The sequence below is a fragment of the Neofelis nebulosa genome, chromosome 9 (assembly GCF_028018385.1).
Source record: "Neofelis nebulosa isolate mNeoNeb1 chromosome 9, mNeoNeb1.pri, whole genome shotgun sequence".
Taxonomy (NCBI): domain Eukaryota; kingdom Metazoa; phylum Chordata; class Mammalia; order Carnivora; family Felidae; genus Neofelis; species Neofelis nebulosa.
The window spans coordinates 68,258,923-68,284,476 of record NC_080790.1 but is presented as its reverse complement, the minus strand read 5'-3'; the positions used below and the strand labels follow the sequence as shown (position 1 = coordinate 68,284,476).

The following is a 25,554-nucleotide window of genomic DNA, read 5'->3' as shown; positions in this document are numbered from 1 at the left end:
CCTTTAACTGGGTCTTTAGTCCAAACAAAGCAGCAGAATTTGATGATTTTATGTTTGTTCTTATTCCCTGTATCCTCTCTGTACTACAGTAGACTATCTGAGGGAATATGAAGAGACCCCACCTCTTTGTGGGTTTCTCTTCCCTTACCCCTAGGCCTAGAATTTTTGTTCCCCATCCTAGACCAGGCTAGTTCCTGCTCCTGAGTTTCCCTGGGGGCACCAAAGGCCCCTTAATGGAGGTTTCCTGTACTCTCCAGAACCAACTTTGTCCGTCTCCACCTGTTTTCTTTGCGGGAGAACTGAACCACAGATCTAGACTCCACATTCCCTTCATATCTAGAATAGGTCTCAGTCACACACACTCAGCCTCTCACAATTTCCCATCCTCCAGGCAATACTTATAGTCCAATTTTCCTACCTTGGTCTGTGCACAGAGTTACCAGGTTGCCACGGTGCCTTTTTTGCTTTCCCCAGGGTCACTTCTTCTGTCTCCAAATGCAAAAATCTTGAGCTCCATGGATTCTACAGGGACCAGGGGCCTGTCCGTGGAAAGGGCACACAAACCGGGATGGGAGATGTCTCCTCTCTCGCAGGAGGACCTAGACCCCACGGGTAGAGGTGAATCCTAGGCAAGCCCCCAAATGTGAGAAATATGCCTGCTGACCCAATCAAAGGAGGGACCCGGAGACTCGGGGGGCACAGTGAAGTGAGGCTTTGATCAATGTTCTTGCAAGAGCAATATGGACAGGCACACTTGGGGCAGTTACAGCAGTCAATTTATCTCCTAAGGTGAAGTCCCTCCCATCATTCCTCATGGGCTGAGTACTACAGAGGTTATAGCCTTACCTGGATGTCACCTATGCCCAAGTAAGGCAAAAAGTAATCTGACTATTGTACTATATGCTAACTAACTTGGATGTAAGTTAAAAAAAATAAATTAAAAAAGAAAAAAAAAAAGATGTGGTAAATACATACAATGGAATATCATTCAGCCACAAAAAAGGAAGGTATCTCGCCACTTGTGACAACATGGATAGACCTTGAGCACATTATGAAATAATGTCAGATAAGTCAGAAAGAGAAAGGCAAGTACTATATGATACCAGTTTTATGTGGAATCTAAAAAAGCCAAATTTGGAAAAAACAGAATAAAATAGTGGTTTCCAGGGAGGGCGTGGGTAATAAAATTGATGTTGTCTAAGGATACAAACTTGCAATGAATAGTAAATTAGCCATAGAGATCTAATGAACAGTATAATGAATCCAAACAACAATATGGTATTATAATTGTATAATGTGATAAATACTGCTATAACAAGAATCATATTAAAATATAGAAATGTATCAAACTAATACATTGTACACCTTAAATTCACATGATGGTATATGTTAAATTGTTTAATAAATAAAAAAGAAAGAAAGAATGAAAGAAAGAAAGAGCAAGCCTTTTAAAAAAAAAAGTAATCTGATTGGAACAAATGTACATTCCTTTAGGTGAGGCACAGAGACTTCAGTTCTTTGGCTTGGACTCTTTGCAAAGCCTGTAAAAATAAGCCCCAGAAATGTAAAAGGGAAGAACCAGGAAGTGAAGGGTCTAAGGGTTTGGGACTCCTTGAGGCGGGGTGGGGGGAGGAATCATACATAATTCCAGTAAGTTGTGAACCTATTGTTAACTAAACAGCCCAACTTTTATTTGATATTTCTGAAAATGAATCATCTCACTTACTTCTCACACAGAGGTAGCTGAAGGCCAAACTATGGAGAACCTTGAATGCCAGGCTACATTTTGTTGAACCATGCTGATGAGGTTTAGTGGTGATGGTGGGGGTTCAGAGCTGACGGCCAAGAAAAAATTCTTGAAGACAACTTGAGTGCAAAAAGGTGATTTTACTAAAACACAGGGACAGAGCTGTGGGCAGAAAGAGCTGCACTGGGGTTGTGAAGAGTGACTGGTTATATACCTGGGAGTTGTGTGTGGGAAGTAAAGTCAAGGGGAAGTTTCCAATGGGATTTTCATATTCTAAAGACTCACAAAATCCATGGAGGCCTAGCTATTGTCAAACTAAGATTGCTTTTCCCTCTAACAAAGCATTAACATTATGATAGTAGGGAGTTCCTGGACTTCAGGCTATTGATAAAATTGCCCCCTTTTTGTAATTGTACCAAGGTATTTGTAAACTGATGGAGACCCATGTCCTGTATGACTGTGATCTCTATCAGTTAACCATTTGTTTTTTTTTTCCTTTGTTTTTGGGCAGCCAAGAGTGCCTGAGGGATATCACATATTTGGGGGCAGGGGGGTGGTGCTAGCTTGTGCTTGGCCCTTAGCTTGCCTTATGCTCCCTCATCAATGCTAACTTCCAGCTAAGGCCATTATATCCAAATTTCACAAAAAAAGAACAGACCACACAATTTATGGCAATTTATAAGCATATTCATCTGATACAAGAAAAAATTCTTTCTATGTAGGAAAAACACAAGCACATGCATAAGAATACTCCTCCAAAGACATTAAAGAATAGCATTCAAGTGAAAACAAGTATGAATCCCTTTCCGAATCTACCTGGCCTTCCTCATAATTACAAATGTTGTTAATGGATCTAGATTAACAGGAAATAACCTGAAAAAATATCAGAACTGGGTAGTATCTTTGAGCTTCTAAAGGGAAGAAGCCAAAAGAAACGTACTATCACCATTCCCCTCAAACCTTAATACCAACTAGTTCACATGCATCAACTGTATGTAAAATCTCCTTTTACAGAAATTTTCCAATGCTCTTGACTAAATAAAAGCATAAAGTCAAACAACCAAAAGAGATGTATAAACCTCAACTGGATCCTGGATGGTGAAAAAAATATGAAAATATCAGCTACAGGGGTGTCTGGGTGGCTCACTCAGTTGAGAGTCTGACTCCTGATTTCGGCTCAGGTCTAGATCCCAGGGTTGCAGGATTGAGCCCCTTGTTGGGGCTCTGTGCTGAGTGTGGAGCCAGCTTGGGATTCTCTCTCTCTCTCTCTCTCTCTCTCTCTCTCTCTCTCTCTCTCTCTCTTTCTCTCTCTCTCTCTCTTCCTCCGCCCACCCCTCTCCCTAGCTAATGTTCTCTTTCTCTCTCTCTCTCAAGAATTAAAAAAAAAAATTAGTATCAGCTACAGAAAGCAATTATGAGACAAGGAAATCTGAGTATGTAATAGATATTTGATTATGTAATTCTGCTAATTTCCTTAGAAATGGCATTATGGTTATTAGGAGAAAGTCCTTATTCTTTAAGTACATAGCAATGAACAGTAACAAACGCAACTTACTTTAAATGTTTTATATTAAAAAGCATATATACAGAAAAAAGAAATAAATTAATTGTGGCAAAATGTCAATTTTTGGATCCACATGGCAAGTATATGAATGGTCAGATACTTTTTTTCAAAATTTTCTGCATCCCAAGCGATGTGACACTTAATCTTGGAGAATATATAAAAAGACCTGGTTATTCTTTAATGTTTTTATATAAAAAATTTTTTAATGTTTATTTTTTGAGAGAGAGAGAGAGAGAGAGAGACTGTGAGAAGGGGAGGGAGGGGCAGAGAGAAAGGGAGACACAGAATCCAAAGCAGCCTCCAGACTGAGCAGTCAGCACAGAGCCAAAGGCAGGGCTGGAACTCACCAACCTGGGATCAAGACCAGAGCTGAAATCAAAAGCTTAACCTACTGAGCCACCCAGGTACCCTAAGGCCTGGTTATTCTGAAAATGTTTTTCTTTGTAGCAGTTTCTTGCTGGTTTCTTAACACTTCAAATAATACTCTGAACCCGGGTGTCTTAGTATTCTTTTATATAGCTAAGGACGATGAAATAGAAATCCTCAAGAAAGGGGTGACTGGGTGGTTCAGCTGGTGAACCATCTGACTTCAGCTAAGGTCATGACAGCGCAGTTTGTGGGTTCTAGCCCCGCTTCCAGCTCTGTGCTGACAGCATGGAACCTGCTTCAGATTCTGTGTCTCCCTCTCTCTCTCTCTCTCTGCCGCTCTCCCACACGCTCGCTCTTCTCTCTCAAAAAAATAAACATTAAAAAAAAAAATCTCAAGAAACAAGGATTTGCTAAGGCTTCTATTTTCACATACAGAAACACAGCATGATAGTCTGAGTGCGCCTCCTAAACAATATTTTGGAGCAGTGGCGCTAGGCTGCAGACCTTACCATTTTTTTAGGATCTTCACCTGCTGGAGAAACTCATGAAAGCTATAAAGCTTCTCCCCAGAATGCACAGAACCCAAATTCTGTACACAATTTCAGGTTCCACATACCGCTACTACAGCCTGTACATAAGGCAAAAACCTTCGCCTAACCTTTTCTGAGCTGCTGATAATGCTAAAGATAAATAAGGTCGTTTAGCGCGTAAAATTGATACGAGCTGAAGCACTAGTAGCTCTTCCGCAGGCGTAAAACTTCTCTCGTAAACTTCCCGCTTTTATGAGAAAGGTGAGTTTCTTAGGTGTAAAGTCAAATACGGCATTCACAACTTGCGCTCCTCTGGCTGCTGTTAAATGGACAAAAACCCAATTCCAAAGCAGAACAAAATGTCTTCCTACGTGACACAACCGCGGTGCCTGTAGGTCTCTTCCCCGTTATCTACACCACACCGGCCGCGACACCAGGCGCGACTCTGCCCTTCCGCTTCTCCTTGAATGCGTTCGAAAACAGCACACAGTTCCAACCTCTGAGCCACAAATCCCATAAAGGGATTGTGGGTATTGTAGTCCAGTGCACATGCGCAACAGGAGGTTAGGGTGACTTACAGAGGCTGAAAAAGAACCCACTGCTTAGCGAACCGAAGGTCAATCGTTCTTGATACCCCAAGCAAGGAAACAGAATAACGTTGACTGACGAGGTCGGAATACATCCCTCGAACTACACGTCCCAGTGTGCTTTGCGCAGCGTGGCCATTGCGCCTGCGCCCTCGCAGCCGGTTACTAGCGTCTGCGAGGCTGCTGTTCCCGCTGGTGCCGGCACCCCAGACACCAGAGCTGAGGGTTGACCGCCGTCACAGCGGAAGAGCAAGGGAAAGGATGTGGGTTTTTGGTTACGGGTCCCTGATCTGGAAAGTGGACTTCCCCTATCAGGACAAGTTGGTTGGATACATCACAGGCTACAACAGGCGCTTCTGGCAGGGGAGCACCGACCACCGCGGGGTCCCGGGCAAGGTGAGGCGCCAGTCAGCCCCCCACCCTTAACTGCCTTCGGAGCGCCGCTTCCCACCCAACTCGCGGTCCAACTCTGCTGGACCTCCACCCCAACATTTACGATGACCGAGCAAGAAAGTTAGGAATAATGCTGTTACATCTGTGCACCTTTCTCTCCATCTGTCCTCTACTTCTCTCCCAAACCAAGGGCACTACTTCCGAAGCCTCTTGAGACGCTGATGGTTAGTTTCTTGGGAAAGCAAGAAACAGGGTCAAAGGCACACAAGCTCGCCCAAGGCTGATGGGCTGGCAGGAAGCCCCATCTGTGAGCGACCTCTGCCATTTAAAAAAAAAAAAAACGGCGGGAAAATCAATCTCCGTTTCACCACGGAGTTGAATACTAAAATCAACCTGCACATTCAGCTTTAGCTTTTTAGCAATTAAATTTGTTGGCATTTCTGCTTTCTGGCAGACTTTCATTGGTTTAAGTTTAAACAAGCATATTATTTCCAAAGGTTTTATTTTATGACATCTAAGGTCACTTAGAAACTAGTTTCCAAAATTATCTCCGGTTGTTAAGGAGCTTACCGTGATCACTTCCTTCGGTTGTCAGGTATCGGCGAAGTTAAATATTTGAGTTCTCGGTTTGTTACTTGAGTAACACAGTGCCCATTACTGTGTCCAGCATTATTTTAATCTTTATTTCTCCACGTTTCTCCTCTAAATTATAAATGTGAAATGTAAGTTCCTTGATCTATTTTTCAGTCATTAGAAGACTTTCATCCCAATATATGTGTGCTGGAAAACTAGTAGCAGCTCAGCCTTGTATTGGCTGCAAAACAACCAATCCACAAGGAAAACAAGGTTGTGGGTAACAATTTGGATAACTTAAATACTGTACTTGGTTTACTTAACCTTCTAACTTTTGGAAGTGCACAAAATTTTTTATTGTTTGTATGTTCTCTAAAGTACTCAGAGCTATGTATGAGCTTGATTACTGTTTTTTAAAGAGAAATTAATATTGGCCCCAAAACACAATATGGTAGGCAGATGACTGGAAAACGGTAGTGACTTAGGACAAATGCACATTTGTAAGCCAACAGGAGCTTCATGTCCAAAATTTCTTCTAGACTATTATAAAAGAGGGGTGCCTGGCTCAGTCGGTAGAGCATGCAACTGGATCTCAGGGTTTTAAGTTCAAGCCCCACACTGGGTGTAGAGATTACTTAAAAATAAAATCTTAAAAAATATATATATTATAAAACAATGTCTAAGACTTTAAAGAGTTAAATAAAACTTCTAAGTGAAGTAAAATAAAATGCCTTTTGAGTTGTCAGATACGAACACTTAAAATTTCTATTCTGAAGAAAGAAAGGCTCCAATTTTAATGACGAAGTATTAAATGCTTACAAATGTTTTGATAGCATATTTTACTATTCTAGTTTCAATCAAAACATATGTGTTTGTTATATAGCATATTGAGATATGTACACTGTTGGAACAGAACAATAAGAAGTTGTCAAGTCAATACAACAGCTCATGATTCTTTAAAAGAAGAAAGGAGCTATAAAAGCCAGTATCTTTTTACTTAAATTTACTAAAATATAGGGCAGGTAAGTTGGGGTACAGGGGGACTGCAATGGCTAATAGTTTTACACTTACTTTTAGTTAAAGAATACATCATAGCAAATTAAAGGAAACTCTAAGTATTTTTTTAAGTATACTATTTTGTTAAAACTGGAAAGAATATTATTTTAATATTTTTTATTACAATGGATCACCAGCCTTATATAAATACAAAAGGCTACAAAGATATCCAGCAAATTAGAAGAATGATGTGGATGTTTTATAGGACTATGTTTTTTATAGCAACATATGCTCCTAGTAAGTTAGTCATCATTACATATGAAATGTGATATTATTAAACAAATGTTAGGCTCATTTACACATGCTGCGATGTGACATTTGTGGGAAAAATACCAAACCTACTTCAATTATGGTTTCTTTTTAGCTTCATTAAACTTTAATATCTTCCTAAGTTTTATTAAGCATCTCATTTATATATAAAAAAACTGGCACTGTCTCACCCAAATTAAGGATTTATTTAAATGTGAAAAATTTTTCACAGCAGAGAGAATATATTTCAATTTCAAAAAGAAACATTTTAACACGAGATAGTCATGAACATATACTAAATCTCTAACTTTTCTAGATCTAGATCAGAAAAATTACTCATTACTCAATGAAAGCATCTATAATGACTCATTTCACAATATCCTCCAAACCACTCAGCTTAAAAGACCCCTACTTTAGTTTCAGTCCCCCCAAAAGCCTTTCATGTGACTTACAAATATACATTGCTTCTCAATAATATATATGTATTTTAGAGACTAAGAACATAAATTTTAGAAAATGTTTCCAAGTAAATTTTCAGTAGTGCCAAGAGTCCATGTCTGTTCCATAAGCTGTCACAGGGAGTCCTTTATATTCCCCTTAAAATGAGTCCCTATGTACTCTTGTTTTCTGTTTCAGCTGCCACCACCTAAGTCCAGGACTTTTCTACCACTCCTTCCCCTTTCAACAATTACTACTGAGCACTTAGGAGACAGCTATGCAAACAATACCTGACAAGTGCCACAGGGAAGTGAATAAAAGGGAAAATCACAGTTTAGGAGAAAAATCTGCTGCAAAGTCACCTGAGGAGTCAGCCAAGCAAGCCTTTATGGATGTAGTGCAGGAGGATATCCCAGAGACAGAAAAGCAAGGGCATTTTATACTGAGCACTGGTATATCCAAAGATACGAATGTTTGTAAAAGTTATAAATAAATCAGTACAGATTGAGGGAAAAAGTGGTAAGAAATAAGGGTTGTAGTTAAATCATGCTGAGAACTTTTAGTTTTATCCTGTAGAATTTTAAAACCCTGAAAAAATTCAAAGCACAGGAGTGACCCAATTTTTGCACTAGAAAGTCATTCCACTGCCAAGTAGAGAATAGACTAGAGGTAAACAAAACTAGAGGCAGGCAGCAAGGTCTAAGGAAGCAAATGAAGGATACAGAGGAATAACATACAGAAAAAGATTCAACAGACAGTTACCAGTAATTGGTGACAGCTGGATACAAGGGGAGACAAGGAAAGGTGGAGTGCAGAACTTGTCACCAGGACCACGAACATTTCTTACTGAGGGTCTACCTTCTTCCCACTCTAACCATACTATATACACTTTACCACTCATCTTCCCCAAACACCTTTTGTCATGCCAGTCAGCTACTAGTCAAGTGCTGCAGTAGCTCCTAATTTCCTATTTCTCCCAAACTTCAGTGGCTTCTTATTTTCCACTGTCCCCTAATTTCACCTCCACTCTGGCTCTTCAAATCTGACTATCCTATTTCTCCAATTATCTTTCTGAATCATCTCTCCAGGTGGGACCCTCTACTAGTCAAACATTTAGCCTGGTGTAGTCTTGCCTCTAGGCCTGCACTTGTAAATCATGCCCTTTTGCCAGAATTTTGTTTTCCTTTCTGACCACCCAAGACTCAAAATTCTTAATTGCCTTCATACCATACATCTTAGCCCTTAAGTGTTCTCTACCTGTTTCATGTGTTAAGTTTGTGTTCCAGAATTATAACATAAGCTCTTGAAAGCAAGAATTAAGGTTTTATCTTCTCTACAACACACACTAAGTAGTCAATAAATAGCTCCTAATTCATCTTGAAATTGAAAGTAATATGGAAGTGCCTACATAACCCACACCAAGATATGTGTCCTCATTATAGCATTATCTTAAATAGAAAAAAGGTGAAATCTAAATGCCCAACAACACAGGAATGTTTAAATTATAGCTCATTGATGATACAATATTATGCAACTATTAAAACATATGATAACACTAACAGGAAAATGTAATTAAATTAAATAAGAAACATAATCCCAAATCCCATGTTTTCCGTGATTACAAATTGTCTATACAAATGGACAAAGACCAGAAGGAAATAGTAATGAAGATGACACAAATACCTGAATTATTTATGCTCCCTGTGTGTCAGACAATGGGCAAATAAATATGTTAAAATGTGGCTTAGAATTCAGCATTCTCACTAATGATGCTAACATGTCAGTAGATACATAGCCTTTGGCACCAGGTAGGAAGTGTACTTAAAAAAAAAAAAAAGGCAAATTCTCAAACAGCTCCAAATCTACAGGATCATTAACTCTGGGACTGTACATAAGCAGTGTGTTTATCAACCCTCCATGTAATTGTGATCTACACTAAAGTTTGAGGGCTACTTCCCTATTATAGGAAAGCACTCTGGAAGAGCATGTTTTGTTCCCTAATAAAACTATAGCAATCTGATCAGAACTTTTATAATTGCTTCTTCCTTTGTCTTTCATTTTACATGAGCCTTAGTCACAGGTATTTTTTTTAATATATCCATTTTTTAAGTGAATATAATATAGCTAATATACATAAATTGAAGAGAATCTTTTAGAAAAGTCAAGATACTTTGGATAATGTATATTCTTAATTCACTTGAAAATTTATCATAAAAATGAGTACTTTATGGAGGTGTTTAGTATGAACAATTAAAATATTCCATGTCAACAATAAATTGGTAATGCTCAGTTAGTTGATAAACTTTGATTCAGAAAAAAAAAAATTTTTTTTTTTTTTACTTTTTTTAAAACAGCCTGGAAGAGTTGTGACTCTTGTTGAAGATCCTGGGGTATGGTATTATTGTTCTTTTTTTGTGTAGTCTTTAATCATATAAAATGTTGAGATGTTTCTCAGTTTTAATAATCAATGGAATTTTATTAACAGTCATCACAGACAGCTTGAACAGTAGGTCTAGAATTCCTCTCTGTATTTATTGTGTTTCTTTTTAACTGTTGGGAAAAGCTGGAATGCAGAATGCCCGGTAGACAACAAAATAAAACCAAATGGCATGTAGTCTTTTTTTTTTTTTTCTTGAGTTTATTGACTAAGAATTTGGCATTAATGGCCCTAGGCCTCAGACAGCCATACTGCCACTGAGGCACACTTGGCCATACTTGCCACATCAAGTGGAACCATTGAAACTCTCGTATTTGCTAGGAGTATACTATTCTCAGCAAAAATTCTCTCTCCCTGTCAGGAGTTACCACTTTCTTTCTTGCCTAATTTTTTAGTAGCACAACAGGTTTTTAAACAGTTTTGGGGCACTAGAAAACGTATTTACCTGATAGTCCTCTGTTTCTTAAATATTTTCAATCATTTCATTGAGGTATAGATTTGGACGTTCATAGTGTGAAGGTAAAAATTTAACTTTGGAAATGACTTTGATATACAAAAGTCAAGCAGCTATCAACAGGAAATGAATAATGGTGAAATAATGAAATGCTTTCATAATTTACATTAGGAAAAGCATCTATAAAAATGGCTTCAAACTGGTAACTGTAACTCTTAATTAAAGTCAATAAACGGCACTTTGTTTCTACAGAATGTTAAACTGACTCAAGAACAGGGCACCGGATGGCTCAGTCGGTTGAGCATCCAACTTTGGCTCAGGTTATGATCTCACCGTTCCCGAGTTCGAGCCCCACACTGGGCTAGCTGTTGGCCTGTCAGTGCAGAGCCCACTTCGGATCCTCTGTCCCCCTCTCTCTGACCCTTCCCAGCTTGCACTCTCTCAAAAATAAACATTAAAAAAAAATTCACTCAAGAAGATACTTAGCAACCTAGAGTTTAATAATTAAAGCCAGTAATTAAAGGTTGTGAAAAAACTAGATAATCTATAACTACAAACTATAAATAAATCCTGTTTATATCAGATATTTTATTAACACTAAAAAACAAACCAAAAAACCTCTGCAGCCAGTTTTTTTACTGACACTTTGTTCATGGGCTCTCAACAAAAGAGACTGCCATTTAGTATTCTGCATGGAATTATTTACAAAGGATATTTGAAAGCTCCTGCAGTGAAAAAAATGAATAAAATGAACTTGCTGTGGCCTTCAGTAGTTGATTGCTTTCTTACAGACCTTTTAAAACAAAGACCCCTTTCTGTAAATAAGGAAACAGCCGGTAAAAAGATAAGTGACGCTCAGTTTTAGCTAAAGTAAGTTGGTGTATCAAAGCCCTCCCAGACAGCACCCAGCACTTAACATCCCCAAAGGTAGGCTCCCAAGTGGCTACAACACTCCATAAAGCAGTTTGGAAACTACCGTCCTGTACCATCAGTGAAATGTTTAAGGATTTAAAACTTTAGAACTGTGTTTAATGACCAAATGAACACCTGATTTTTTTTCAGTCCCACTAGTTAAAAGATACGATTTTTAAAACTTAAACAATGATAAATATCCTAGTGTGCAAGAAATTATTTATTCAGACTGAAGAATTTAAAATGCTGATTTCCTTTATTGTTTAGTTTGTACCTCCCAGTGTGCTTTTAAAAAAAAAGAAATTAATGTTTATTTTTGAGACCGACAGAGAGAGAGAGAGAGAGAGAGAGAGAGAGAAAGACAGTGTGTGAGCAGTGGAGGGGCAGAGAGAGAGACACAGAATCCAAAGCAGGCTCTGGGCGCTCAGCGCGGAGCCCAATGTGGGGCCAAACCGTAAGGTCATGACCTGAGCCGAAGTCGGATGCTTAACCACTGAGCCATCCCAGCACCCCTCAGTGCACTTTAAGTGAATCAAAACTACACTGACTTCTAAGAATATACAGCTATTTTCTTAGAGCATAACATATCTTCACCTATTTTAGCCCTGTAAATTCTAAATAATACGTTCTTTTCATTTTTCAACAGGGTTGTGTATGGGGTGTTGCTTACAGACTGCCAGTAGGAAAAGAAGAAGAAGTAAAAGCATACCTTGACTTCAGAGAGAAAGGAGGCTACAGGACCACAACAGTCATTTTTTATCCAAAAGATCCCACAACAAAACCATTTAATGTGTTGCTATATATTGGAACATGTGATAATCCTAATTATCTTGGTCCTGCACCTCTGGAAGACATTGCTGAACAAATTTTTAATGCAGCTGGTCCAAGTGGAAAAAATACAGAATATCTTTTTGAACTTGCAAATTCTATTAGGAACATTGTGCCAGAAGATGCAGATGAGCATCTTTTCTCTTTGGAAAAATTAGTGAAGGAACGTTTAGAAGGAAAACAGAACCTCAATTGCTTATAAAGACCTAATCATTGACTTTTTCAAACAAGCAGAGCTTTTAGTCCTCAGAGAATAGGTTCATGTACACTGGCAATATGATTTGGAAACATGTTTGTTTACTTGAAGATCTTATTTATTTTTAATGTTGTATTATTCAAGCTATGATCAAATGTGTGGTTTAATTGCACATATCCTAAAACACATAAATATTTAAAATACTGGGATAGAGTTAAAGAAAAATTCAAGTTTTAATAATATAATGGTTTCCTAGCTAAATAATATTGAACACTTGCTCATAAGAAGTGAGTTCTTTAGAAAAGTACAATGAAGGATGAAGTTCAGAGCTTGTTATTTTCAGAGTAAAAATAATTGTGTCATTTCATGTCACAATTCTATTTTCAAGTTGTAGAGAATTAAACCAAAAGATAATACCTTCAATATATTTCTGTACAGTAATTCTGTAACCATGGTTTAGAATATATAATCTTAAAATAATGTATAATTAGAAATATATGGTAATATAGACAAGATTTCAACCTTGATTGTGAATTTCCTTGTTCAGGTATTATATAAGACCCTTTCCAATTTAAATCAAAAAGACTGGCATTTTTAATATAAAAATTTCCTTAGAATTATAATGTACTATACTTCTTTTTTGAATAAATGCATTTTACTAGAATGAAAAAAACATTCCGCTAAAAAAAAGCACAACTTACAATGTACCAATCACATCCACGAAATGATGAAATGTAGTCTATCATTCACTCACTTTGTATTAATCTTACAGTGAAACTTGAAAAAAAGATAGATGGCCATTCTGATATTACAAATTAACACAACCATATATATAATGAAAGTTTAGTGCTTGAAATGACTTTTAGAATTATAGTTTTTTAGGGGCACCTGGGTGGCTCAGTAGGTTAAGCATCCAACTCTTGATCTTGGCTCAGGTCATGATCTCATGGTTCGTGAGATGGAGCCCTGTGTCCAGCTCTGTGCTGACAGCGCAGAGCCTCCTTGGGATTCTGTCTCTCTCTGTCCCTCCTCTGCTCACTTGTGCGTTCTTTCTCTCTCAAAATACACATGAAAGAAAAAAGAATTGTAGTTTTTTAAAATGTATAAGATTAACTCATGTAGAATTGATCTTGATTCTAATGAAGATTATTTTTTCTTTTTTTTTTTTTTTTTAAGACTTTATTTTTAAGTAATCTCTACACCCAACATGGGGCTTGAATTCACGACCTCAAGATAAAGAATCACACACTCTTCTGACTGAGCCAGCCAGGTGCCCCTAATCAAGATTCTTTCTTTCTTCTTCTTTTTTTTTTTTTTTAGTGTTTATTTATTTTTGAGAGATAGCAAGCAGGGCAGGGGCAGAAAAGTTTCACATTAAATAAAGTTGTCCTACATAGCAGGGGAAGTAGCCCTTTCCATGTTTTTCTATTTAGTAACACCTAACTTAGTAATTTACTCAGCTCTATAACTATTTTAAATATTTTCCCAACATTTTCATTATTAGTTTTCTAGAAAGCATTTCACTTGTCCTGTAAAACAAGGTACTTAATATTAATGATCATTAACATTAATGATCATCTCATAAGGATATGCTGGGCACTTTACATATGGAAGCATTTTCTGGGTAACTCCTCTGAGCTTGTTTCCATACTATCCTGCAGTTACTTATCTGTTAAGTAGCAGAAATCCAGGTCTCTCTCTCACTCTAAAAGCACTAGATCTTTCTATGATATATTTAAAAACCCACCTGAACTTCACCATCTTTACTATACAGCATCTTTTTTCCAGGAGGTAAACAAGATTAACTGTTTTTATATAATGAAATAGGTACCTTGTTACATAAAGATGTTGATTTTTTTTTAAGTCTGAATCTTTTTTAATTTGAGAGAGAGCACATGCAAGTGGGGGAGAGGGGCAAAGGGAGATAAAGAATGAATCTTAAGCAGGCTTCACACTCAGCGAGGAGTCCGACACAGGGCTCGATCCCATGACCCTGGGATCATGGAGCCGAAATCAAAAATCAGACGTTCAACCGACTGAGCCACCCAGGCATCCCGTTAAAGTTCATTTTTATAGATGTATATAGATTCCCACAAATATAATGAGCCTATCCAAGACCCACATAGGTGAATTCAATGATAAAAAGCCTTTCATTTTACAAACAAACCTAAGTCCAAAAGAGTGTGTGACCTCCCCAAAGTGATTCTTCTACCATTTAATATATAATTGTTACAGAATATAAAGAGCAAGGGGTAACTTTGGGATGCCCATTTGTTGTCTTTCTAGGCTTTCAGTCACAAGTTAGAAAATATGTAACTATAAATATGATATGCCATCAGCATTTATAGGGAAGCCATATTCCAAAGAGCTCAGAAATAAGGGATGTTAATTTTCCTGGGATAGGGAGAAACATGACTAAAATGGAGAAGTTAAATAGTACTGAGTTAGAAGCTAGGGTTTAAAGCCTCTAAGTTAGCAGGAATGAAAAGGTATCAAGTTACCTAAAACCTAACTTTTGTTAGCAAAACTGTCTGTCTTTACAGTCCTTGGGTCTTACTTTCGAGACATTTTTTCTCATTCTTTGCTAATTACACACAAAACTCAAAGACTCTTTCCTCAGAGTACAAATATTAGGTCTCAAATTTTAGGAATTCAAGAGAAGTATGAGTGTAAACCCTACATTAAGAAACTTTTAGGGGCACCTGGGTGGCTCAGTCGGTCGAGCATCTGACTTTGGCTCAGGTCATGATCTCACATTTCATGAGTTCGAGCCCCACGTCAGGCTCTATGCTGACAGCCCAGAGCCTGGAGCCTGCTTGGGATTCTGTGTCTCCCTCTCTCTCTGCTCCTCCCCTGCTTGCTCTCTCTCTCTCTCTCTCTCAAAAATCAATAAACATTAAAAAAGAAAAAGAAGGGGCACCTGGGTAGCTCAGTCGGTTAAGCGTCCAACTTCAGCTCAGGTCATGATCTCACAGTTTGTGAGTTTGAGCCCCGCGTTGGGCTGTGTGCTGACAGCTCAGAGCCTGGAGCCTGTTCTGGATTCTGTCTCCCTTTCTCTCTGCCCCGCGCCTGCTCACACTCTGTCTCTCTCAAAAAAATAAACATTAAAAAAAATTTTTAAAAGAAAAGAAAAAGGCCATACTAAATTCTTTTAAAAAAAAAAAAAAGAAACAAAGAAACTCTTAATATAAATCTCTAATGGAGATTTTTTTAAGTAGGTCTTTCTACTCCTGTAGGCCACTATTATGTTTCCAACAATCACTCTTCAATCTACCCAGAATGGTAAATCCCATCTAAATACCACCTCCACAGATAAAAAGTTATCATTTAGGGAAACAAAGGTTATGATGTCATCTTTGAATATTTGAAAGTACAAAAGAACAATTTTAGGGGCACCCTTAGCAGTTCAGTCAGTTATGTGCCTGACTCTTGATCTAGGCTCAGGTCATGATCTCAGTTTTGGGAGTTCAAGCCCCATATCGGGCTCTGTGCTAACAGCTCAGACACTGAGTGGGATTCTTCCTCACTCTCTGCCTTTCCCCTGCTTGTACACGTACTCTAAATAAATAAACAAACAAAACAAATAAATAAGCAAACAAACATTAAAACAAAAAAAGACTGGGGTGCCTGGGTGGCTCAGTTGGCTAAATGTCCAACTCTTGATTTTGGCTCAGGTAATTTCACAGTTTCAGGAGTTCAAGCCCCACATCAGGTTCTGCACTGACAACTTAGCTTGAGATTCTCTCTGTCTCTGCCCCTACCCCACTCATGCTCTGTCTCTCTCAAAATAAATAAAACTTTTTAAAAATTAAAAAATAAAGGGGCACCTGGGTAGCTCAGTTGGTTAAGCGTCTGACTTCAGCTCAGGTCATGATCTCACAGTTTGTGAGTTCAAGCCCCACATCGGGCTCTGTGCTGACAGCTCAGAGCCTGGAGCCTGCTTCAGATTCTCTCTCTCTGCTCTTTCCCCGCTCATGCTCTCTCTCTCCTTCAAAAATAAATAAACATTTAAAAAAAGATTAAAAATTTTTTTTAATTTTTAAAAAGACTGATTTTTGAAATGTGGCCATTGTCTACAGATACGCATTTCATCTTAAAAAGGAATTTTTTTTCATTTTCAACTAATAAAGTAGCTGAAATGATTGTTTTACATTTTGAAGGTGCTTATTTAATTTTAACATGTGTGAAGCATTATACAATACCTGATGTAATAATATGTATTACCTAATATTACTTTATATTATATATTCAGATTACCATGGTTTTAGTATCTCTTTGAGATTCATAATGAGATCAATCATGCCTATAATTTAAGAACCATATTTGATCTATTAGATATTATTCAAACATTTTATAGTCAACATTTCATTCTATTAGATTTCTCCTTTCCATGGATACATAGCTTTTAAATTATAACTTGGGAGCAGCTATGAATATCAATGCATCATACTCCTATAATGTACCATCCCTGATTCTTTCAAACTCAGTCATATGATACATGCACTTACAATTCTTAATTCCCCCTCATCATGTGTTAAAAATCTACATATGAGGGGTGCCTGGGTGGCTCAGTTGGTTAAGTCTCTGACTCTTGATTTCAGCTCAGGTCATGATCTCACAGTTCTTGAGTTTGAGCCCTACATTGGGTTCTGAACTGACAATCTCTCTCTCTCCCTCTGCCCCTGCCACACGAGCATGCACGTGCACTCTCTCTCAAAATAAATAAACTTAAAAGAAATCTACATATGAAATATTCCAATTATGCTTATCTTTTCTCACCAGAAATACTGTGACTATATTTTCTGTGTATTTATTCAGCTCTTAATCTCTTTTTATGCGTTTCTAAAGGCTTAAAATAAATTCACCCTAAGCATATTATTAAAAACTCAAAAGTTAGTGGAATGATTTTGTAATTTTTAAATTTTAACTCCTCCAGAGACAACTACTAAAATTATTATTCTGTATGTCAAGTTTATATGATGAAAATAAGCTTTAGTGAATTTCAGGGTGTTTTCATTCTTCTTAAATTTCATTTTCCCTTTCTAAAATATTATATAGTTGGGGCACGTGGGTGGCTTAGTCTGTTGAGCATCCAACTTCGGCTCAAGTCATGATTTCACAGTTCATGAGTTCAAGCCCCATGTCGGGCTCTTTGCTGACAGCTCAGAGTCTGAAGCCTGCTTCAGATACTGTGTCTCCTGCTCCCTCTGCCCCTCTCCCATTTGCACTCTTTCTGTCTCTCAAATATTATGTAGTTTAGCACTAATCTCTTGGTGGTTTAATTGTACTGAACCTTCTTGTCTTTATAAAACTTTAACAACGTACATACACACATTCTGTAACTGGAAAAACCACCACTTGACCCTGTAATTTTCTTTATTCTTTCAACTTTCCTATCCTTCACAGAATTTTTTTTTCAAGTTTTTATTTAAATCCATTAGTTAACCTATAGTGTAACAGTAGTTTCAGGTGTACAATTCAGTGATTCATCACTTCCATACAACACACAGTGCTCATCACAAGTACATTCCTTAATCCTCATTAAGCACCTCCTTAAACATCCATTTAACCCATTCCCCCAGCCACCAATCCTCCCAAAATTCTCAATTTGTTCTGTAGAGTAAGGAGTCTATTTCCTGGTTTGCCTCTCTTTTTCCCCCACTATGTTCATCTGTTTTATTTCTTAAATTCCACATGAGTGAAATCATATATTTGTCTTTCTCTGACTTATTTTCTTAGCTTAATACTCTTTAGCTCCCACATTCTTGCAAATGACAGGATTTCATTCTTTTTTATGGCTGAGTAATATTCCATTGTGTGTGTAACAGAATTTTTTTTAACTATCATATTCTACTTCCTTATCAACTTTTCTTAATGCCCCTCCAATCTCCTTTTACTCTTGCTGTGCTCACATAATCAGTGTAGTCTCAAGTCTCCAATAATCCCTTCCTGATTTAACTCAAAGATCTCAGTTTCATCCTTTATGATTAATGCACCAGACACTACTAAGCAAGCACCTGATATCAATAAGGCCAAAAGAGAATAACATTTCATTGTAGGGGCACCTTATATCTGGAGCCACCTTCTAACTTAACCTCTAATCTCTTTTCTTCTTTCCAATACATTCTCTACTCTGCACTCAATTATCTTTGTAAAATAGGAAAGTAACCTGATCAATAATCAAAAATGCCTTCCACTGCATACTAAACTTCAAATTCTTTTATCTGTTATTCAACTATTTATAATCTGTTATCAGCATATTTGTCACATTCCACTTCCCAATAATACACCCTACCCCATGCTCCAGTCACACTATCCTCCTCATCAATTAAGACCCAGTAAAAATGAGGGACTCATGTTATGTGGCAAGCCTTGACGATGCAACAAGACTACCAAAATAAAAAAGATAGTTACCAGCTATCAAGAACCAAATGTGGGGCACCTGGGTGGCTCAGTCAGTTAAGCATCCGACTTTGGCTCAGGTCAGGTCCTGATCTCATGGGTTCGAGCCCTGCACTGACAGCTTGGAGCCTGGAGCCTGCTTCAAATTCTGCATCTTCCTCTTTCTCTGCCCTTCCCCTGCTTGTGATCTCTCTCTCTCTGCCCTCCCCCCCCCCCACTCTGTCTCTCTCTCTCTCTCTCTCAAATAAATAAATAAACATTAAAAAAAAAAAAAAAAGAACCACATTTGGTGGAGAGACATACAATCAAGCAAACCACGGGGTGCCTAGGTAGCTCAGTCGGTAAAAAGGCCGACTCCATTTCAGCTCAGGTCATGATCTCAGTTTTTGAGTTCCAGCTCTGCATCAGGCTCTGTAGGGACAGTGGGGAGCCTGTTTGGTATTCTCTGTCTCTTCCTCTCTCTCTGCCCTCCTCCCCACACCTCAAAATACATAAACTTAAAAAAAAAAAAAAGCAAGTCAATTTAATTCAACATAAAGGCTGTGACATAAAATACAAGCAGAATACAGGGGCGCCTGGGTGGCTCTGTCAGTTAAGCATCCAACTTCAGCTCAGGTCATGATCTCATGGTTCACGTGTTCGAGCCCTGCATCAGGCTCTGTGCTGACAGCTCAGAGCCTGAAGCCTGCTTCAGATTCTGCATCTCCCTCTCACTCTTTGCACTTCCCCTGCTCACGCTCTGTCTCTGTCTCTCTCAAAAATAAATAAACATTAAAAAAAATTTTTTTTAATACAAACAGAATACAGACTGGCACATTATTAATTAAAACTAATTAAGATCAATGAAAGCCTCATAGAAAAAAATAAACAGTTGTTCATGGATCAAAGAATGATAATTAACCTTATGTAGCAAATACTACATATGCCAAAATCTGTTCCAGGTATTTTACATATATTAATCCCCATTTTCTTGGATGATGAAAATGAGAGACAAAAAGAGTTTGAGTTAAACAAACATAATAATAATAACTATCATTTATTGAATACTTACAACATGCCAGGCACTATGCTAAACACTAAAAAGGAACAAAATGAAATTAAGGGCTTTAATTTTTTAGAAAATCGTGAGAGATGGCAGCTTTCTCATTTTGTACCTCCACTGGTGTTTTAACTTCAATGAGATTTCCTCCTAAAATAGAATCAATTAAAGGATAAAAAAAAAAAGAAAAGGATTCATTTAATTATCCATATCCTACAGCCATAATTTTTTTAACTTAGACAAAAGTATGCTTTGCCAAGTTTTCTCAACAGCATTAATCGATTTATTCAACAATTATCTATGAATTATCTACTCTGTGTGAGATAAACTAAGGACATTAATTTTCCTCCACTTCTATCAAAATTCCACTAAAATGTATTCATTCATTCCAGAAGAGAAAAAGTAGATGGGATTATATTGGGGATTAAGCCAGTGCAGAAAAAAACTGCAATCTAGAACATGCACACAGGCACAAGAAGCTGCACCCATGGAGAAGCCATTCCTGGCAGCAGAACCTGGAGAACTACCAAACATGAAAACAGGAATAGAAAGGAGGGGGCTGTAGGATTAAAATCAGGATGATTAAAATATGTATATGGAACAGCCAAGCCAAACCTCTTACCCCATTCCTTTACACAAAGAAAGTCTATCAGCAACTGTGTTGTTTCTAGCTAAAACCACATTTGTTTTTCTTAATTGAGCAATCTACCCTGAAAGCATTAGAGCATCCTCATACTCCCCAACAAAGCCTTCCTTATTTGGCCATAGGCTAGAGGCAGACAGGGGAGAAGCAGCTCTTTTCCTGCATTTCATCCATGGACCCTAAAGTGAGGCCCAGCAATTAATACCATGCTCATTTACAAAGAGCTCAAGAATCTTTTTTTTTCTTTTTTTTTAAGGAAAAGCAAAGGCACAAGAGAAAAGGATGAAAATAAACAACTAACCTGAAGGAAGTACCGCTATTTCTGGGAACAGAAGATAAATGTTTAAAATTTATAAGTGCTATCCTAAAAGAAGTTCATAAAGACACTGCAACCATGAAAAATGAGCAACTAGAGGGGTGCCTGGGTGGCTCTGTCGGTTGAGCCTCTGACTTCGGCTCAGGTCCTGGGCTCGCAGTTCATGAGTTCGAGCCCCACATCAGGCTCTCTGATCAGTGAGGAGCCGACTTCAGGTCCTCTGTCCCCCTCTCTGTGCCCCTCCCCTGCTCAGACACTCACTCTCTCTCTCTCTCTCTCTCAAAAATAAATAAATAAACATTAAAAAAATATTGGGCAACTGAAGTACACCTGAAACTAGACAGCACATCATAAGTTTAAGTGGCAGCAGTTACTTTCTTTCATAGTAGAACAAAAAACAATAGTGTGCCCTAAAATATACGGCAAAGGGGGGCTGCTATGGTAGACTTTAAGACAACAATCAAACACAAGCCATGAACTTTGACTGGAAAGGGAATAAAGGTAAATAAACAGTAAAAATTGAAATCGTTATTTTTCTAAGATATGATAGTAGTATACATCTTAGGTTATATAGGAGTCTCTTCATTCTTAGTCATTGACTTTTTTCAACATCCAGGCCATTGGTCTTATTCAAGGTGACACATTTTGGTTTTTTTTTGTTTGTTTGTTTGTTTTTTTTAAAAAATTTTTTTTTCAACATTTTTTATTTATTTTTGGGACAGAGAGAGACAGAGCATGAACGGGGGAGGGGCAGAGAGAGAGGGAGACACAGAATCAGAAACAGGCTCCAGGCTCCGAGCCATCAGCCCAGAGCCCAACGCGGGGCTCGAACTCACGGACCGCGAGATCGTGACCTGGCTGAAGTCGGACGCCTAACCGACTGCGCCACCCAGGCGCCCCCAAGGTGACACATTTTGGATTTGGTTATTTCTTAGGCTTGGCGAGAATACAACATAGGTATTATTGTACACAGCTGTTGCTGTATACTTGGAGTTTTAAAAATTCATTCTTGTACAGGACATCTGGGTGGCTCCCAGTTGGTTAAGCATTCGACTCCTGATTTCAGCTCTCACACTGTGTGAGATCAAGCCCTGCATCCAGTTCTACACTGTAGAGCCAGCTTGGGATTCTCTTTCCCCGTATCGCTGCCCTTTCCCCCCCACCATCAAAATAAATAAACTTAAAAAAAATTTTTTTTAATTCATTTTTACAGAAAATTCTTAGTAAAAACTTAAAAATATAAAGCATGGGATTAAAAAAAGAATCATGCTAGCTTGAAATCAAATTTCCACTCTCCTTTTTTCCTCCTGTGCCTAAGAAACAAATACAATATTCACATCTGCACCTGTGTATTTGCTGGTATTGTCACCTGTGTGTGTTATATTTTAACCAAAAAATGTCTAAAAACCAAAAGCTTTTCTTTTCCTTTATCTTTCCCAAAATGTGCATCCCAGTTCTCCTATGTCTTCTTTCTTATTACTGCAGAATAAATTATATTCAAAGAAGGAATTGAAGGAGAAAAAATCAGTATTGAAAATGAAGAGAAAAGGGCAATTACCTTCTTCGGCAGCCTCTGGAGTAATTAGTGCTACACAACCTCAGACTGCACACCAGCTGTTCAGCTGAGCAAATGTCGTTGTTTTTACTGGTTTTGCCCTTTTTTATGTCTAAATGAGAAACAAGAGATCTGGGGTAACTTTTAACTCAAAGCCCAACTGTCTGTTTCTCATTTGTGATTCATAAAAATTTCAACTAAAAAAAATTTATAGTTTTATTATAGCATTGTTTACAGCGTGGCATAAATATATAATTTTGTATGTGTAAATTATATTAGAATATAGTATTAACTTGTATCACAGTTTCCTCATCAGTAATATGGGGAAAACAATAAAACCTACTTTTTGGGTTATTATGAGGAATAAGTCAAATAAGTTAATATAAAGTGCTTATTAAAATAGAGCCTGGGGGCGCCTGGGTGGCTCCGTCGGTTGGGCGTCCAACTTCAGCTCAGAGCCTGGAGCCTGCTTCGATTCTGTATCTCCCTCTCTCTCTGACCCTCGCTCTCTGTCTCAAAAATAAATAAACATTAAACAAAAAAAATTTTTTTAATAAAAAAATAAAAAAAAAAAAATAGAGCCTGGACACAACATCTGTTACATGAACAGAATATATAATAAAACTGAATCATCATTAGTTCTTACATCTTACTACTTATTTTCTCCATCAGAAGGATAAGAAAACAGGGGCACCTGGGTGGCTCGGTCGGTTAAGTGTCCGACTTCGGCTCAGGTCATGTATCTCACGGTCTGTGAGTTCAAGCCCCGCGTCGGGCTCTGTGCTGACTGCTCAGAGCCTGGAGCCTGTTTCAGATTCTGTGTCTCCCTCTCTCTCTGCCCCTCCCCTGTTGATGCTCTGTCTCTCTCTGTCTCAAAAATAAACGTTAAAAAAAATTTTTTTTAAATAATAATAATAAAAAAGAAGGATAAGAAAACAGAGTTCTGAAGAGGTTAAGTAACATTCCCAAGGTCAGACATATGGTTAGGTAATAGAGCCTCTGCTCCTAACACCTCGCTATTTTTTTATAAAAATCTTTTAACATTTATTTTTGAGAGAGAGATAGAATGTGAACAGGAAATGGGCAGAGAGAGAAGAAGACACAGAATCTGAAGCTGGCTCCAGGCTCTGAGCTGTCAGCACAGAGCCTGACATGGGGCTCAAACCTACGAACCATGAGATCACAATCTCAGCCGAAGACAGACACTTAACCAACTGAGCCACCCAGGCGCCCCTCACTATTCAGTTGCATAAAGTTTGTATATAATCATTTATTCAGCCATAGCCTTAATGGTGGGAATTCAGATATCCAGAGGTTTTTTTGCCATTATAGATAATACCACAATGAATACCTTTGTACATACATCCTTATGTATCAAGGCTTTTGTTTTTAAAAATATTTTAAGTTTACTTTTGAGACAGAGAAAGAACACAGAGAAGGAGTGGGGGAAGAGTGGAGATAGAGAATCCCAAGCAGGCTTCGCGCTGTCAGAGCACAGCCCAAGGTGGGACTCAATATCATGAACCTCAAGATTATGACCTCAGCCAAGATCAAGAGTCGGACACTTAACCAACTGAGCTACCCAGGCACCCTAGGGCTTTTGTTTTAAAGGAGAAAATTCAAAAAATAAAATCACTAAGCCAAAGGTTTGCATAATTTTAACAGAAATTACTAATTTTAAGACATTTATTATAGCAGGTCTATCTTTCCTTCTATAGTATCTGGATTTCCTATCTTACAAAAAAAATGTCATCTCTACTCCAGTTACATAAATATTCTCCTAATTTCTTCATATAGATACATATCTTAAACCCCTTTACAATTTACTTTTTGTGTATTTTGTGAAGAAGGGATCTAGTGGTTTTCTTATATGTGGATAGCAAATTATACTCACAGTATTTATTAGTTAAAACATCCTTTTGGGGCACCTGGGTGGCTCAGTTAGTTAAGCATCCAACTCTTAATCTTGGCTCAAGTCAGGATCTCATGGTTCGTGAGCTCAAGTCCTAAATCAGGCTCTGTGCTGACAGCGCAGAGCCTGCTTGGGATTCTCTCTCTCCTTCTCTCTCTCTCTCTCAGCCCCTTCCCTGCTTGAGCACACACACTTTCTCTCTCAAATTAAATCATTTTTTTTTTTTTAAATCCTTTTCCCACCAGGGTAAAATGTCACCCTTGACACATATTAAACTCCTTATGTCATTCCCAAGCTTCTTTCCTGTAGTCAAACCAAATTACTTTTGATCTCAATAGGTCTTGGGCTCATGTTCTTTCCACTTAGAATAGGCCTTTCCCAAGCTCTATAAATCCAAATCCTACCATCTGTGAAGGTCCAATACAAATGCCAAGACTACTTTATTAGTTTCTACCCTTCCTTCCTCTCATCCCTTGCTAGAGGTAATCACTCCCTCCTTTGAATGTCCACAATACTTTATCTGTACAGTACTTCTCTAACACTCCCCACTTTTAATATAATTAGTTACATACAAGTCCTATCTCCTTTCTAGGTGGTAACATTCTGATGGACTTGATCTGTATCCACATCATTTTATAGCACCCTTAGTACTTGGGACAGTGCCCCAAAATCATATATGTTAGATGAATAACTGTACAACTTTCTTGTTCCCTCCCCAGATCTGCAGTTCTGCAACTAGCTGAAAATTACTGCTTTGTACACAGAAAAAGGTAGCTTTGCCAAATAAAGGAGGATTTTTCTGTAATCCATAAATCAAAAGTTAAAATAACTGAAATTTAAAATTACATATTCTATACCATATTTATACGAGAAAAAGTCAAAAGACTATTAAATGAAAGTGTTGACTATTTTTTTCAGAATAGCAATTTCTAGGCTATGATAGGATTAACAGATTCAGAACAATCTTCAACATATTTATATTGAAATCCTCTATGATGATAACCTATGTGTATAATAATGACATTAGTGCAAGGTAAGATTAAGTGACTTATGAAATACCAAAGACACAATGCAAACTACCATCTGAATTATAAGCAGAGCAGGTATTCACTACTCTGACAAAATTCTGAAGTGCTAGGAAGGTCTCCTGCTTGCCCCTAAACATCTTTGCAATCAGTGAGCTATTGCATAAAAATTCATCATGAATATTCAGTTTCATTTAAGAGTCTAAACCAGGGGCGCCTGGGTGGCGCAGTCGGTTAAGCGTCCGACTTCAGCCAGGTCACGATCTCGCGGTCCGTGAGTTCGAGCCCCGCGTCAGGCTCTGGGCTGATGGCTCAGAGCCTGGAGCCTG

The 25,554-nt window shown here is 38.0% G+C and overlaps 2 protein-coding genes across 5 annotated transcripts in view; one reads left to right on the top strand and one right to left on the bottom strand.

Moving 5' to 3' along the window:
* ASB3 (ankyrin repeat and SOCS box containing 3) overlaps window positions 1-25,554 on the bottom strand; it is a 116,249-nt gene that overhangs the window by 86,521 nt on the left and 4,174 nt on the right. Inside the window, exons 1-2 of one of the 3 annotated variants that reach the window (XM_058684114.1) lie at window positions 1,727-3,043; window positions 419-539 (exon numbers count right to left, since the gene is read on the bottom strand). The exons of 1 other annotated variant lie outside the window; for it this stretch is intronic. The gene's annotated coding sequence lies outside the window, so the exon portion shown is untranslated. Of the gene's footprint in view, window positions 1-418; window positions 540-1,726; window positions 3,044-25,554 lie in introns of those variants that run through there. One more of the 3 variants, XM_058684115.1, reaches the window with a different exon arrangement.
* On the top strand, window positions 4,453-13,006 carry CHAC2 (ChaC glutathione specific gamma-glutamylcyclotransferase 2). Of its 2 annotated transcripts, XM_058684121.1 has the most exons (3): window positions 4,456-5,193; window positions 9,861-9,896; window positions 11,956-12,956. In XM_058684121.1, the coding sequence occupies exons 1-3, from the start codon at window positions 5,059-5,061 to the stop codon at window positions 12,337-12,339; spliced, it is 555 nt and encodes a 184-aa protein (XP_058540104.1). In that variant the 5' UTR covers window positions 4,456-5,058; the 3' UTR covers window positions 12,340-12,956. The 2 variants fall into 2 exon arrangements, with proteins under 2 accessions (XP_058540105.1, XP_058540104.1); XM_058684122.1 differs by lacking the exon at window positions 9,861-9,896 and having other exon boundaries at window positions 4,453-5,193; window positions 11,956-13,006.